This window comes from Grus americana, chromosome 7 (assembly GCF_028858705.1).
Source record: "Grus americana isolate bGruAme1 chromosome 7, bGruAme1.mat, whole genome shotgun sequence".
In the NCBI taxonomy this organism is placed as follows: Eukaryota; Metazoa; Chordata; class Aves; order Gruiformes; family Gruidae; genus Grus; species Grus americana.
Window position 1 is genome coordinate 10,420,711 of NC_072858.1, and position 17,333 is coordinate 10,438,043.

Consider the following 17,333-nt stretch of genomic DNA (forward strand, 5'->3'; position numbering starts at 1 on the left):
AGAATGTTTTTGCCTGGTACAAAGGAAACTAAAAGCAAGTCTCTGTATAGCCCAGACAGCAGGAGGCAGGAACCTGGGACCAGTCTTTCACCCATACTCCTGCCCAAAACAGGGTACGGTTCAGTCAGAATATTGACTTTGCAGAGCACAGGGAAGAACAGCACTGTTTTTCACCTTAAAGTTGTAGGAATGCATGCCTAGATAAAAACAGTTTTAAAGGAGCTTGCTTTCTGTAGTGAGCAGATTTTGGAGATCCTTGTGCAGACAATACCACGCTCATTTTCACTTGCCTGTCCACACCGCACCAGGAAATTTTCATGTGAGAATCCCAGTCTTAGGGCATCCAGATCTCATCTCATCACCATGCTGGTGCACACACATGGAGCAGATCAGGTGCACGCTGAACATGGGATTTCAGAACGACTAGCACCCTACCTATTTAGAAGAGCATGTAAGGCACCCAGCTGGGGTCAGCTTTACACCCAAAAACCTCCTGCTAAAACTGTTTCACAAAGTCTTAATACCTTCAACAAAATCAAAGATCAGAAAAAAGGGGAGAAATAAGCATTAAAACCCTTAAAAAAAAAATCCCAGCCTCATAACAGTACTATCTGCAAACTGAATTCAAAATTTTGACCTAGTAAGCTTAATAGCGTACTATTAAAACAATTTTTTCCCCAGTTTTCTTTCACCTTTGGACACAGATAAGCAGCATGACTGTGCCAAAGCAAGATGCAAGAGTCTTACAAGACGAGTGAAGCACCTAAATGCAAATAAATGCATTGGTCTTAAATGGAGCCTCATGCTGTACCTTCCTCAAGACATGCTGAACATAATTTCAGTTTAATATTCTGTTTCTCATTATGGGCCTTGGAGACTCTCTTGAGCACCATGAAAAGCAGTATTAACCCAGCCCTCAGCACTGGGGGCAATCCAGCCAAATTATTCATGCTGGTCTTTTGCTTCGATTTTTGTAGTCTTAACTTAATGTTCTCAAACAAATCTGAAAGGAGGACAGCTGACAAATAGTACAGACTTTACTTAAGACATTACAGACGGCCATGTTCTGCAGCTCTGAGTCATTAAGCTAAAAACCCGCGCTGAAGCCAAGGGCAGTTTCATCGGAGCTGGGCATAAAGGCTGCAGCCCTGACATGGAGCTCGTGGTAGTCACAGCCAAGCACTGAGAAGCCAGAGCGTTGAAAAAGAAAGGAAAAAGGAAGGAAAAAAGAAAGAAAGAAAAAATCAAGACAAAAAAAAAAAAGAAAAAATAATAATAAACTCCACACACTCTCCTTTCCTCTCTTTGTAATCTAGCTATAAAGATTAGCCTCAAATCCTGATTTCAGAGATAGGGGAAAGATAAGAAATTATTTGCAGGTGTTAGCATTTTCCTATAGATCTTCAGGGCAGCACAACTGATTTCAAGATGAAAAACTGGCATGGGTACACTTGGCGGGTAGACAAGACACAACAACATGGGTGGAGAACCAGTTTCTATCCCTATACATTACACATTACGCTTGCACAGAGGCATCAGCATGCCCATGAAATACCCCTCATTGTTCCATAAAAAGATTAATCGTGTTTTCACATATGCAGAAAAGGGTGTAGAGCCTCGTGCAAGAGCAGCCAGGACCCAGGTGCTGTGGGCAGGCACAGCAGTGACAAACGGGGACACCAGAGAAGCCTGGCACATCCCAGGGCAACTGGCATCTGCAGCCACTTCATCTCCCCTGAACGCTGTTACCCACTGCAACTTTATTTACCAAAAACAAGACCATTACCACTCCACAGAATGAATGTGGCCTGAGGTGCATGCCAGGAAAAAGGGTGGAAAAAGCTGCCCCTTATTTATTTTAACAGAACAAGGCAAAACAGTTTGCTGCTAGAAATAAACATTAAATCTTGCAGAACACACACACATACACCCCCCACCCCCCCAAAACCCCACTGCTCCCTCCCTCAGTCCCTCCTCCTCCTCTCCCTCCAACATTGTAAGTAGCACAAAAGATCACATTACAAATGCCAGCTGTGGCTCTTTTGGAAGGTGGCCTCCATCTCGGAGGTAGTATATGTTCCTCACGGCCTAAGTGGTTGCTATGGTAAATATGCTTTTTATTGAATAGCAGAGTGAAACAGCTTTTAAAGAGACCCATAAGAACCCCATAAATGGTCAAAATACAAGGCAGATCAACCTCAGCCTCCCTGGAAACAGGTTTCTCTTTATTTTCCAAAATGATTGTGATTTTTGCTTCTTTTTTTTTTTGTGCATTTGTGTTGTTCACCTGCCTCTACCTTGCCTACACCGGGGTGGAGGGGCTGGAGAGAGCTGGGTGAGCCAGCACCCCAACCACCACCCCCCCCCCCGGCACAACAAGTTGCTTTTGCTTTTGAAAGCAAGCGCCTGCTCTCCTGTGCGGCGGGAGGCTTTGGGGACTGCGGATGCTCAGCACTGCTAAGCACAGGTGATGCCCAGCAAAGCCACCCACCAAACTCAGCCTGCCCTCCCAGGCTGCAACCAGCCAGGAGAAACCTCCTGCTCCCTCGCCATCGCCTCCTGCAAGCCTGACACCGCTCCACCACGCTGGCCCCAGAGCCCCGGGAACGCTCCCGTCCCCCGTGCTGGTCCTGCAGCACAGCAGTAGAAGAGGAATTAAAATAAGGAAGTTGCTTTGGTTCGTTCTTATTAAGAATAAGACAACGGCAGGTTTTGGTGGCTGTAGATTTTAACCAGCTAAACATCTTTTCTCTGATCTCTTCCTCCAGTGACGGCCCAAGTGAATGGGAAGGAAAAGCAAAGTCATTCCAAAAGAGTGAAGCAACCAGCACCAGATATCGGCTAAGCAAATACCAGTCCTGTGCCCATCCCTCGCTGCTGCACTGAAGATAGGAAGTCTTTTTTCTTTTTAAATGAAACACTAAGACGTAGCAAAGGGCTGAAACTTCTCAAGTTAAAGAGGCAACAAGTGAATAAGCAGCTCTTCAAAAATGTTTAGTATGATTTTAGATTTCTAACAAAACAAATGTGCGCCTTAGATGATCTATCGGCTTTAGACTGTATAACAAAAGATAAAGAACAAGCAATGTGTCTTTTCCTGGGATTCACCTTATTATCCATTGGCTATACAAAAGGTTTTTTTAAAAAAATAAATCATTTAAAACTTGATGATAAAGTATTTCAGCAGAAATATTCTAAGCCGCTACGTGCCATCTTCTCCAGAGGTAACTTTCCTGGATGAACGCTCAGAGCTAAGATGCTCCCTGACACCAGACGCCACTGACACTGGCTATGGGTGAGGACGGGCCAATGCGTACCGCCCCTCTTGCACACCACCACATAAACAAACAGTTTCCTTTTAGACCTCTACGGATGCTATTTTAGGAAGTAAAAATAAAACCCCAAATCCCTTTCGTGCAAATTTGTATTAAACATTTAAAACTCAGCATTGTTTTTACAATAGAACCAAGAAAATTTAACCAAAACCTGAAAATTTAACTGAGAAATTAATTAACAAAGCTATGTATAGCAATGTTACTTATTATAGAGTTTTGTATTTTGCAGATAAGTAGTAAACATTTGATAACACTTTTCATACTAAATGAGAAGTCATCACAACACAAAGGGACATGTGCTCTGTTGAGCCTTCACCCAGGTAAAATACTGACCAACTCTCACAAACTTTCATTCAAGATTTTGCAATAAGATTATTTATTTTTTTAGTAAAGGTTATAGAACAGGCTTGATTTTTATTTTTTTAATGCTTTCCAAAAGTGTCTCTTCATTCTCTTCAGTTTAACATTGTCAGATGTGTAAACCAGCCTGATTGGACTTCACTGCCACTAAGTAATTCTGCAGTGTGTAAATTTAGAGCATTTTCAAATCTTTGCTCTCCTATGAGACACATGAATGATAATTTCATAAAAAGCCCAGCAACAGCAAATGTATTCCCTCCTTTTACCGTGGGCTCGTTAGGGTTTTTGTTTGTTTTGAAATATTTCTCTTTTGGCTTGTATATGAGAAAACTGATGACAACCAATGCCATTAATGTCAAATGCCTTTTTTTTTTTTTTTTTTTTTTTTAAACAAAGGAAGAACATCTTTCTGTGTTTACTTACAACAATGTGTGCTGGAGATGGAGACCTAGCATCCTTGAGGGCTTGTCTACTCTGAAGGCTCCCTGCCTGAACATCAAGCAGTGGCCATTTCATCTGCAGATACTGGATGAAGGAAACAAAAATGGGGAAAGAAAAATGAGTTCAGAAAAGAAAGGCAAAAAAAATAACAAATCTTAGGTAACATGGGTAAAAAGATATAAATTAAAATTTATGCAAGGAACTGAAACAAAAATTAAGACGACTTTGCATGTTTGTGGAGACACAATCCGTGCAGAACACTAACCATTTCATACCACCACATTACAGTTCAGGAATAAGAAAGTAAAGTAGATTGCAAAGACAGTATTACATTGATTTTATTAAGCATAGCAAATCTAGAAGAATAAAACTCACACAGAAACAAAATACCAAAACCGTGGAGAGGATGGGGCAAGGGAGGGGAAGGTGGATTATCAGTCTCAGGAGAGCAAAAACATGTATCGTGGGTTAAGAATATGATCTCATTATTTAATGGATCATCTGTCAGCCTTCTTTCAACAAATGCACTATGTCAACTGCTCCAGCTTTCCAGCGCCGTACGAGCCCCAAAGGCAGAGGTCTACCCCAAAAAGTACAGTACTGCTCCATCTTAGCATCTATTTTCTCTACTTTTCACCATTTCTGGAAGTCACTGTGGATTATTTTCTTCTTGCTCATCATCACCAGGAGAGAAACCTTCTGTCGAACAACCCCTAAGGGACTTGCACAGTGTAACTTATTCAATTACAAGACCAAACTTAATAAGCTCTCCCGTTGATGATATCCAAGACAGAGTACAGCCTGGTGCACTCCAGCTCAGCTGCGCTGGCCAGGCGCTCGGGGACAACCGCAACTTCTTTATGTCACTGGCATCGGCGGATAGGCTGAACACGCAGGCAGCGAGTCTGCAGCGTAAGGGGGTGTTGATTCAAAACCAAAGAAAGCTTAACTACACTTCAAGAAGGAGCAGAACATTCCCACGGATTTAACCAGCATCAAATATGGAGTAAAACTTCTGCTCTCGGGCACGCGTGTCCTCTCGCTAAACCCACTGGAGGAGCCATTGTGCCCCAGCCGGATCCCATGGCGGAGCTCAAGGCTTCCGCAAACAGGTGAAGTCTTGAGCTGGTACCCGGATTGCTGCATCAGAAGTGCTCAATTCTGACCAAAAGCAGCCCCGCAGAGAAATTAGTTAGCCCAAACACACTTCCGCACAGTCCATCTAAATATAATTTCAGCCCAAGCTTTTCTCTCCACATGGTGCTGCACTGTTCCAATTAGGCATACTGGTTAATATGTGATTGCTAAAAGCCCTATATCGTGCTGGAAGAAATGCATACTGCCACATACCTTCAGCCCCCTCCCAGAACTAAGAAAAGCAGCTGTACGCATAGATGAGGCCACTGCAGAAGATCCTATTTAGCACTAGACTTGGGTTGACCAAACAGATCTATTCCTAGAAAATATCTAGAGAAATAGTTATGTTTACCTATTCCGTTTTTGTATTTTTTTAAGAGTAATCTTGGAGGAGAACCACACACAAACAACCCCTGCCACCCCAGGCAAACAACGGAAGCCGTATCTAAATCTCCATGAAGGAAGGAAGGAGATCTGGTTCCATGCTTTCAGCACATCACTATCACATTTGCTCACGTATGCAAAACATTTGCTAGCATGCAAGGCCTGTTTGCTGCAAGACCCTGGGCACCGAGGTGACCAAAAGCAGGAGTCAGCGGGAGGATGCATTACCAATTCCCATCGCTTGGAGGGCCTGAGATTTCTGAGCTACTGGAATGCAAATAAACAAACCCATACTCTGGATTTGTGCCCCATATGAGTTCCTCGAGTTCCAAGAAGTCTTGTTTTTATTCATCTTCACATTTGGGATTTGTGCAATGTGGACCAGAATGTTTCAGCACTTCTTAAAAACAAGAAATAAAACCCAAACAAACCAGAACTAGTCTACCGTAAGTGACATTTCTAACTCTTACGACTCGATTGTAAGCCTCCAGATATTTGATTGCTTGTATCAAATCCCTGCTCTTCAATATAGGTGACCACAACATAAATTTTAAAGTTGAGATGATGTTAAAGTAACTTTCTAACCCTTTGTGGTTTCAAAAAAGTGCTTAAAAATGCAACCCAAGTGCACAGAAAATGAACCCAAAACCTAAGCCAACTGAGAGCTTCTTAACTTGAGGGGAAATTTGATACATTTCAGATTTGCGGATGGCACTATTAAACAAGTCAACTGCTACATTTTTAGAAATCCATCAGTTGCCTTAGACAGTGATCGTAACACCGCCACATAAAGGGGCGTATGAATTTGCAGACAGGCTCCTGAAGGGTCACAGCTACTAGCAGCTTCCCCAGGTTTTTTCAGCCAGCCAGTGAAGTATTTTTCCCTTCTTCCAAGGAAAACGTGCGCACAGGATGTGTGCCTCACGGTACATGACTCTGTTTCAAACTCCACAACCATTTTGGAGATTGAGAAGTTACTGCTACCACAACCAAAGCACTTACAAGAACCTGCCAGCTCAACCGGTGGCGTTTCAGGAAACGGCCACTAAGCCGTTACCCACCAAAATAAACCAACCACCCTCGTTTTTCCATGACCACTCCATGGTCACGAGCAACCCTGAAATATTCCTACAACCATGACAACCCATGAAGGAGCTCAGGTCAGCGGCTGTCCTAAAAGACAGGCCAACAAATGCATGGGCTTGTCTGAGACCACCCCAAAGGCAGACTAGGAGGCACAGACAGAGAAGCATGAGCAAGCTCACATCAGACGCCATCCAGTCAGTAATTATTGCAGGGATTATGAAGCCCTCAGAATTGTCAGTTGTGCTGGTTTTTACTAGCAATAAATTCCCTTAGAAGAAACACAGCAAGAAGGTATGGTTGCTCCTGGTCCACCTCGATCTCACAAGAGCCCATACTTCCAGCACGGGTGCTCCCACACCAGGCTGACCAGCCCAAGTGCAAGATGAAAGTTTCAGAAGATCTTAATGCTGCTTTGTTACTCTGCTTTTAAAAGCCTTAGTTCAGACTCTCAGTAAAGTCCTTCTCTTACCCACCCCTGCCAAAGAGGATCCAAGAAGTCTAACAGAGCAACAGCTAAAACGCAGTCAAAGCTGCTTCTCCTCTTGGACATGCACATGGAGCCCAGCAGGAATGGTCCCAACCCAGAGGGCCCAGTTTTGCACACAAGCACACATGTGGACAGCTTCCATTTCCACCAGTGGGTAATACATCAGTTGGGGGAAAAATAAAATAAAATAAACAGTGCCCACGGAAAGCAGTGACATGCAAGGGTCAACAAAGCAACTTCCACAAGCTCTACACCAAGCGGCCAGGCTCCAGAGCAGCATCCTGGCCCCGCCAAGGGCGAGATGTTCTCTGTCCGCCAGATAAACAGAGAGGGCCAGAGCTCACAGCCAACGCCTGCATCAAGCTAACAAACCCCCGGCTTCAACAGCGGGACGTCTGCAAAAGAAAAAAAGTCCAATTTGCTGGTTTCAAAACGCCAGCCCTGTTGATAAAGTATGAAATATTAGCATTGTTTAAGGTGACGAGCCCAACTCAAGGCCTCCTCATCCAAGAATTGTCATGCCTGTAACACAATATTGATGTGGTGGCTTATAATTCTTACTTTACATAAAAGCTTCATTGTGTGCCAAATTCAATCTCCACAGGCTACCTGAGCCACAGATTTTTACGAGTCTACATTTCAGCGCTGCGAGTCTACAATACACATAATTTTCAATTATGTTAGGGCAGAACAGGATCACTGCCTATATAACATTACTGGTTGGAGGAAATGAGACTCAGCCCTACTGCCGAGAGAGCTAACTGGATCCAGATGGCGGGCCGAGCGAGGCAGCCGTCCGAGGGAGCGACGTCGCAGCAGCCGCCCCCTCCACAACTCTCTCTTTCACGATGGAGGGAGACGCCAAGCCATCGCCGGGGCTGGGAGCTGGGAGGAGAGGACGCTTGACCCGGGGGGAGAGCTGCATCACGGCGCGAGGAGGGCGATGGAAGAGCGGGGGGGAGAGGCGTGATTGCTTTTGCAGGTTTACTACTGCTGCCCTACGCTGCGATATTCTTATTAAAGAGGAGAAAAATTAAGTCCTGTTACAGCGGAGAGGTAAATCCTTTCCTTCCTCAAGCAACTAAATAGCAGGAAATCCTCTTCTCTCAGCCCTAAATGCAGATTTGAGCCAGACGGTTCCTCTGATTTGCAAGGAGTCCACAAAAATCCAAAGGCGACTTTCCCAGCCTTCTGACACTGCTTTTTCATTCCTGCACCGGGGAGGGGGGGAAGGGTAGGTGGGAGGGAAGTTCCCACCATCCTGCTCCTGCAAACGCTGGACACACGCTCGCTCCTCTCCTGCTTCTGTGTCTCACTGTGGAAATTAGGACTTGCCTGTACAAACATTGAACTTTTCAACAAATTAACTCTAACAAATTTGTGCAAATTATTTCAGAGCAAAACTGTTGAAATGGGCTCTGCTGGCCTGCTTTTAACATTTTTTAAATAATGTCATCTTGGCCTAAGTATTTTATTCCCTGTTTAACAATATGATCTGATGGGGATCATTAGCATGTGTGTGTGTTTTAAAAAAAAAAAAAGTTTTATGGCAAGTCTCAGAGAGCTTAAGCAAAATAATTGTTAAGCTCCAGGCCTCCGCACAAAAATTAAAACACGTATGGGGCAAGCATACTTGAGAGAAACCAAAGCTTTTAAAAAGGCTGTTAAATTGTCAGCGCAAGGGAAAAGGCAAATTATTTGAACAGCACATTTTTTTTTTTTCTGTAGAAGGGGAACAACAACAACAAAAAAAAATATCACACCCTACCCTCCACTCCTATGGGCATCACATCCGCACATCCCATCTGCAACCAGAAGGCCCTGCAAAGCACAGACCCACCGAGAGCAGCTCTGCACGCTCACCCCCACAAATACCACCCAAAGCAGCTGTCTTCCTGGGCACCAGCGGGGCAAACACCTTTCCCAAGATTTCACAGCAAAGTTGGTCAAAAGCAGCTAAAATTCACATCCAAGACTAGAGGTGTTTGGTGGAAACTCTTACTCACGGCCAGCAGCCGCCCCCCGCACCGGGGCCAGGCTCGCAGCAGCGTGGCCCCGATGGAAGGGATGGCACAGAGCTCACAGGTGTTTCCTGCACTGGTGTCCAACCTGGACCTGCTCCCTTGTCACGCTATTGTTTTCACTGCTGGAATGCCCTACAAGTGATGTCCCACAGCATATAAATACATAAACGCAATTAGAATAAAAAGAAAGAAAAAAAAGAAGGGGGAAAAAAAAAAGCAGCCGTATTTTTAAAGGGAGGGAATGCTGCACAACACTTTCCAGCTCAGGTTTCCTGCAGCTGGTGCTTATTAGCTCCCAGGAACTGAAACAAGCAGGAGCAGGGTTCCTGGAGTCAGCTTGATGCCACAGGCCTCCAGTACCTCCCCTAACCATGGGACCACATCTCCACCTTCAGAGTCCGCGCTTTCTGCCTGGATCTCAACATGCCCTGCAAACGGAAACATTCCTGATCCTAATTTTGCTGTTAGTCTCCCTCTTGACCAGCATTGCAGAATCACGTGGAAGTACACACCTGGACGCCAACTTTGAAGCTGAGGAGTTTCTCCAATACTTTGTTAGCAAGTCTTCTGGGAAGGAGCATCTAGACAAATTTTAACCAGAGATAAGCCGGTGGTAACACAGGAGAGTGCAATGCTGAGAGGAGGGCTGAGATTTATGGGCAAGGTGATAGGAACAAAGATGGAGCTTAACAAGACTGTAATTGCTCTCTGTGGACAAAAAAATAGTTGCAAGAGGATACTCATCTTGGTACCTACAAAGAAAGGTCTGCAACCTACTAGCATCCCCACTTAAGTCAGAAGGCAAAGCCTCTAAGGATTTAAAAGTAGACCCTCATCTCCATCCCTTAATTTACCTCAACCCCTTGTTTTCGGTCTTCAGTTATCACTTTGTTTGTAGAGGTGTGCAGTGTGAGAGCAAAACCTGAAGGATTTATTTTAAATAACTGAAGGAGATTGCTGAAGGAAGTTTAAAAGGGCCTCCTATTTCTTGCGGATCTGCAATGTCTGGAATTTTTTTGTATGAGAAGTAATAGACACCACCCACAACGTTCAGCCCTTCTACAGAATATGTAATGTACCGCGACGAGGCACAGGGGAGCTGCTCAAAATGAGAGCAACGAGTCTCATTTCAATGAGACCGATCCTTTCCACACAAATGAATTCCCCACTGCATTCAAGAAATGAAAGCATGAAATTGTAAAACACGGAAGTATTTATCAAATATCTCCACTTTTTTTTTTTAACTAATATCACCCTTTAAACTATTGCGACACTGCAAAGATAAATGATTAAATAAAATACATAAATTGGGAAAAAGTGGCACAAAAAAAGGAACTCGCAAGCGTTGTATACCTGCAGACACTTGCACATAGGACATTAAGTCCTCTTCCTAATTTAAAATGCCACTTATTCACCAGCACTGGTATCAGCCAAACCATCTTCTGATATATTCCAGAATGAGACACTTCAGTGCCTTCAATTTCCCTGTTTTTGAGACCTCAAGCGACCTTGTCTCCTGCCCTTCCAGTAATACACCAGGAGTCCCTGAAATGGGGGCCTTGAGTTGCCCATTTTAATATTTTGCCCGTGCCTTTGTCGCATTGCTGAAGCACTGGTAGGGTATAAAAAAGGAGAAGGCAAAGTCCTGCACAGCCTGACAGTTACAGAAATGTGTTAGCAATTAAAGAATTCGGGATCATCTCAGAGGGATACCTGAAAGCAAAAATCCTGCCAGCTGGAAGCACCTCACTGAAGCCATAGAGCAATCTATGGTGATGGGCAAAAGGGATGCCCGTTTCAGGGTGGAACAAGGCACAAAGAAATAGTTTGAGCCCCACGGGCACCTCAACAACTCCAGTTCCCACTTGGGTGCGCAGTTAAGACTGGGTGGAGGTGGAGGAGCATCCCACAAGCACCGGATCAGTTGCTTTCCCCTGACCATATCACCAGGCTCCATGCCTTCACAGTGCACACAGCTCTTCTCCCGCATCCCCCATGAGATGCGATACAACAGCTACATCCCATTACTACTGCCGCACGTCACCCCCACTTACACCATTTTTCTATACAGAGTGATAAAGGCACAGAGGAGGCTGCCATGAGAGTTAGCTGAAGAGAATAACCAGAAGCTTCCTTAAAAATTATTGCCTATGAAAGTTCAAGCAAATTCAGATAATTATTTGCTCATTCTGATGTGGATGAAAGGCATTCTTGCCATCAGTTTCACTGAAGTAAAACAGGTTTTTTGCTTCTAATGAATGTAAGGTTGGTAGAATACAGTTGAGTTCTAGGATATTGATACTGAGCATGAAGAAGCTAAGCAAATGCTAATCAGCTACCACAAGAATTAAATTTTTTTTTTTTTTTTTTTTTAGCTTTACAAGAGGAAGAGTATTCATGTGACACAGAAGTACAGCATTACTTTCTGCAGTTCACATGGTATCTCAGCAAAACAACTGCAGGCAGTGTTTCTAGATCCTGGGTGGAGCTTGGGAAAGCACCATTACTTTTTTCACATTTAATTGAAAGCCTCCACAGCCCTCGCTGCACAAATCAGCAGGCTGGCTAAGCACTATTTGGATGTCTACAAAGTAGTGTTCCAAAAGACAGGCACAAATAAAAGCATAATTTCAGTCGAGGAACAAAGACAAACTTTTTATCTACTTACTTTAAGCCAGCAAAAACCCAACTTCTTAATCTTCAAACTACTTTCCCCAGATTTTCTCTGCAACCTGTTCTGTTCTACTCAAGCATAGAGTTTCCATTAGAGAAAGAATGGGACAGTCATGAAACCTCAACAAAGTCTTTCTGTAGATACAGCTTGTTTAGACTCAGCAAAGCTAAACCAGCCTCCAAGACTCACCAAACAATTTGATGTACAGACCCACATTTAATTTCTCTTCCTGGCAATCTCCCAGAGACTGAGAGAACAAATGGTAACTAGTGTTTGCATGAAGTCCAAGAATGCATTTTATGGTCTATAAAATATAATTCCTTTCCTCCCCATTAAATAAAGACAGTAAAAATATCTGACAGCACGTTAGAGAGAGAGATCACGGCACTGAACTACCTCCATTGCAACAGAAGGGCTGCTCCAGCGGAACCTTGCCTCCCTTAAAACTTTCCAACTCTGTTAAGAGCATAACTCCATTTGTAAAGGAGGTACTACAACTTTAAGCTTTGCAACTACCTTTTTCTTTTGTTAAGGAAAAATAAAAAACCAAAACAAAAGAGCTCAGTGGTCAACCAGCCTGGTTCCGCTTGAGCATCGCAGAGCACGCCTGCTCTGTCCTGCTCCCTTCTCACCCCACCGCACAGCTCTGTGCCACAGGACACGTGCTGGTGTAAGGTGTAAAAGGGGTTCTCCAAAACTCACCCCCACCTTCCCCTCACTTCCATCACTGAGTCTGGGGTGGGAGTTACATGTTTCCTAATTGTGGGAAGCATTAGCCAGACTCCTTCAGTACCCTGGTGGTAATGCCCACCAGGAAAGTCATCTCTGCATGACCAGGATGCAAAATGGCTGCTGAACCGGTACCATTTCCCACTGTGTGCATGCGTACAAAGGAGAAAGACAGACAGAGGCCTATCTTTGTGCACTCTGTCCTGGATCTGTCCTACTTGTCTTCATCATTTGTTACTATCATCAGAGATCGACAGTCGCCCAATCTGTTCTTCCAAGTGTTTCCTATTTGTGGGAGGGGGGAAAAAAAAAAAAGTCTGATTTGGTTTCTTATGGTGTGGAGGGATGGAGGAGGAAGAGGAGGAAGGCCAGGGCCAGCTGCGGCAGCAGGGTGGCTGTGCAGCGGTGGCCCTCAGCAAGGCAGCACCATGCCCCGCTTCCACAAGACTGAACATGAGTGCTTTGTCACATACTTTTTGTGAGGAGCTGCATGACTTCAGAAGCCTCACTTTACAAAATCTGAGCCAAAAGAGGTTTATTGATAAAGCTCTCGACACATCTGGCTATCAGAATGTGGCAGACGCGTGACAAAGGCGAGACATGAGAAGGATGCCCCGTGAGGCACATCCCCCTCTGAAGGGACCTCTCAGACTATCTGGGTTGGGGTGTTTGGATTTTTTTTTTTTCCACTCTTTGATCCAAATTCTCATCTCAGGTCCTGTGAAACACCTGCAAACTAATGGCATGGTTGGGTGGGATCCCAGTGTAAAGGTGCTACAGAATTTAGCTGTTTTCTTGTTATTGTAACGTTGCCTAACGGGGTTTTACTGAAAAAGAGTCATATTTTCTCCTGCTGTTGGGTAAGTGAAACTCATGACTCGAATCACTACCACAAAAATTCCTGTCGATGTAGCAATTCTGGGTGAACTGCCGGGAGCCACTCTCTAGTAAACCCTGCAAATTTCATACCAAATTTCCTGTCGCCTCCCTTGTGGTTTCCATGTGCGATCGGGTCTTCAATGCAACAAGGGGTTACTGCAGAATAGATGGCTCCAAGGGTTTCAGGCCCTCGTGAAAACCAAGAACTTGCAAAATTCTCTTTCCCCAGGGTTGGTAACTTTTGTCTATCTTTTTTTTTCTTTTAAAACAAATCCAAAAAGTTAACTCAAAAATGTAACCTAAAGGCAACCTCAGGAAAAAGTCCCAGAGATAACACTGAAACCAGCAATATTCTGACCTCCTAGGAGAAGCTGGGAAGGTTGCTGTCGAGGTTATTTTGTTTTTCAGAAAGCCTGCCTTGGAAAAAAAAAAATAAATTCCACTGCATCATATCCTGGTCCGCATTCCTCGCCGTAATCTTTTAGCTCAGATGCGTGGAGATGTCTTTGAAAGATGTAAAAGAGGTCGAGAGTCCCCTCAGCTAATTGCACTGGCTGAGAAACAAAACTTGTGGGCTGGGGTAGGATTTGTGTCAGACTGACCTTCTGCAAGACCAGCTACTCCTCTGAATAAAACCCTCTCCCTGCCTCCGCCAGAATCCTCCTGCCACTCAAGTATCATCTTGCTGTAACAAATTACTTCTAACCCAGGATTACGGCTCTTTCCAAATCCCTCCTAGAGAGCCGGGAAAGAAACGTTCCCTCCCAGGATTCGGCACCAGTTGTTTCCCCTATCAATAATCCTCCTATTTGCTCCTTCGACGGCGTTAGTCCGTGGGGCCAGCAAGACGGCTCGCACCCACTTTCCTTCCAAACGCAAGCTGGATGTCTCAATTGTCCATCAGAAGAGGAAAAGATGAAGGATGCCTTCAGATACCCATGGAAAAGCCACCCCGTCTGGCCAGAGGCAAAGCTGACTCCTGGTTAAGTGGGAAGAATTATATTTAGGCAGAGGACTAAGTGAATCATTTGGGATGAAAGCAAAACCAAACAAATGAAGTATTCACTAAATCTGTGCTGTCACCTCTTGTTCCTGGGCAGCCACCCTGTGTATTTATTTTCTGGTTTCCTCCAGCAGCACCAAAACAATGCAATATGCATTTATGGTATTTAAATGAAGTATTTTAAAAATATTCTTAGTTGAATCATCAGCCACACAGACTCTTCCTCAAGAACAAATAAAATGTTGTTTTTTTCTTAAAGGAGAGGCAGATAGACAAGATGTGAAAGCAAATACAGCCCTGAATCGAGACCACTGTGAATTATTTTTCCTCATTAAAAAGGCACTCCAATGAAAATAAGTCCAATTCCTGTAAAATTCAAATAATGGTGTGGCATTTGAAATGCATTTTGAATTGTCAAGTAAGAGTAGGCTATGCATTAAATTTAAGGGACTTCTGCTGAATTGACATATTTTAGGGACAAATGTGTACCAAATATACGACAGGAAGTTTTGGATAAGTGTTCTTTTTGTTTATTTAGAGAGACAAATTTTCTTAAGTCAAAACAACTATACTGGCCTGTCTACTCCCTGAGAAACAAAAGCCAAACAGCACAATGCACCAACACAATATAATCCTTTCAGCTTTAATGAATTGGGGGGGAAAAAGGAAAACCCCACTTTTTAAAACAGCAAATCAAAATCATACACTGCACCATCTATCTAGATTATAAAATGAGGTAAAAAAAAAAAATTTCTTCTGCATAGGGAAAAACGCAACATGCATGAGCCTGCATTTTTTCCCCTCAAAGGGTGGAGGGAAGAGGGACAGGAGAAAAAAAAATAGTGGTTTAAAAAAAATCCATGTAGAAACTCTAGCTGGGGGCAGGGGGGGAGGGGGCTCTGTCCCAGGGAGAAGGAAGGGTATCAGCAGCTCTGCAATAGCTCATGTCCTGGAGGGACTCTGCCCCATGCGCCAAATTCTTGTGGTTGTGGAAGAGGTTTGTTTTGGAGAGGCGAGGGTTGCTTTTCTGCAGCAATCCGGCAGCGAACACCTAACTCATGGCCCCGAGGAGCGGAGCCCGCACTCCCGCAGACACAACATGCCCCACGCTCCCCAGATTCACATTTGTCACACTTTCATGCCACAGCCCCAAAGTTAAAACAAAGGAGTCATCAGAGCAGCCCTGAGCATATAAATCCGTAAATAGCCGAAAATGTTGCTCTTGTTGCTAAATATAGTGTAGGCATTTTGAACTGGCTGGCCCGCAAGGCAACTTTTATATTTATTTATTTAAAGGACCGTAGTTTGGGAACACTGTTTTTTAAGCCTGTTCATGTATATTATGTTCCCTCTGTTGATATTAATATGCAAAAGAAAAAAAATTAAAGGAACTTAGCATGTACTAGAAAAACAATTTCCACTTAAAATAGCCAGAAAGCGGAGCACAAACACGTATTTGGCTTTGTAATGGGAGCGCAATCTCCTCAGAGGTTGGTAAATCAGGTTCATACAGAGTTAAATGCAGAATAGCTTCAACCCCGCCACTCTGATACAATTAGCAAGTGCCTCGCTCCCTACGGGAGTTCTCCCCAGGATCGGACACATCCCTGCTCGGCCATCGGGAGGGAGGGATGCAGAGGCCAGAGGAGAGGAGACCCCCAAAGCACCCCACCTCAGCCGAGAAACATCTGCAAAACACCGTGTTCCCGAGGGAAAAACAGAATGGGGATGCAGAGCAGTTCACCCTCCCGAATCCAGCACAGGGCTGCCTATTTACTGGTAAATCCTGGGAGTTAGGCACCGGCTCACGCTTTGCCTTTGCGGGAGGGTGAGAGCTGGGGGTGTGACAAGCCCGTGCAGGAGGAGAGGGCAGGAATCCCTGGGGAAAGGCTCCAGGAGATGACAGCCCAGCCCTGGACCACCCAGGAGCCAGCCTGCAAAAGAGCACTCACCTCCGGGATGCTCTCTGAAAGCCAAGGGCCCAACCCAGGCGCTGGGGCAGCGGTACGGACCCCGAGGGGACGGGGGGGGGGGGTCCCGGCAGCGGCTCGGGGCAAGGACAGGGGGCACACGCCGGCCCCCCACGGTCCCGCTGGGAGAGCCACGGACAAACTGGCAGCACCGGAGCTTTCAAACGCCTGCGCTAAGTGCCCTGGACCCACAAGTGCCAAATGAGTATTTTGGGTTTCAACCTTACCTGCAACCGATAGAAAAACAGTAGCTATTCGAGGTTTGTTACAGCTGTCTTAAAAGAAAAAAAAAAAAAAAAAAAAAAAAAGAAAAAAAAGGCTTTTTCTTAGCAGGGCGGGGGGGGGGGGGTGGGGGGGTGGAAGGGGCTGCGATCGACAGCTCCTCTAGCCAGAGGCACTTTGCGAGGAGGAAAGTAGAACTCAAGATGTGGGCAGGCCTCAGGTTTCAGAGCCTCAGGGCACATCCCAGAGACACCAACCTATTTACTGAACAGCCGGGAAAGCAAAGGCTCCAATCTTACAACATTTCATAATCTTATTGTGGACACTTATATTTTATAAGTTCTCGTGGTTGAAGAGACTGGAGCAGGGAGGGACACAAACAGCCGTGTTAGCTTCTGGTGGGGTTTTGAGAGGCGTTTTTCTTTTTTAAAGATGAGGTGGGATGACTGCATACAAGCGTAATTATAAGTGAAGCAAGTAAGGATCAATGAGCTCCCCTTCATAGCAATAGCTTATTTATTTATTTTAAAAATCACGACACAGCATTTCTGTTCTATTTCCAAGTCAAATTTGTCCTAGGTGGAATCAGAGGAAGAAAAACC

General features: G+C 44.7%; 1 protein-coding gene across 29 annotated transcripts in view; it reads right to left on the bottom strand.

Moving 5' to 3' along the window:
* TCF7L2 (transcription factor 7 like 2) overlaps positions 1-17,333 on the bottom strand; it is a 180,796-nt gene that overhangs the window by 112,915 nt on the left and 50,548 nt on the right. For 26 of the 29 annotated variants that reach the window (XM_054831937.1, XM_054831941.1, XM_054831940.1 and 23 more), the window contains exon 4: positions 4,119-4,220. The exons of the other annotated variants lie outside the window; for them this stretch is intronic. In XM_054831937.1, coding sequence (XP_054687912.1) covers positions 4,119-4,220 — 102 coding nt within the window. The remainder of the gene's footprint in view (positions 1-4,118; positions 4,221-17,333) is intronic. 29 annotated transcript variants of the gene reach the window in all.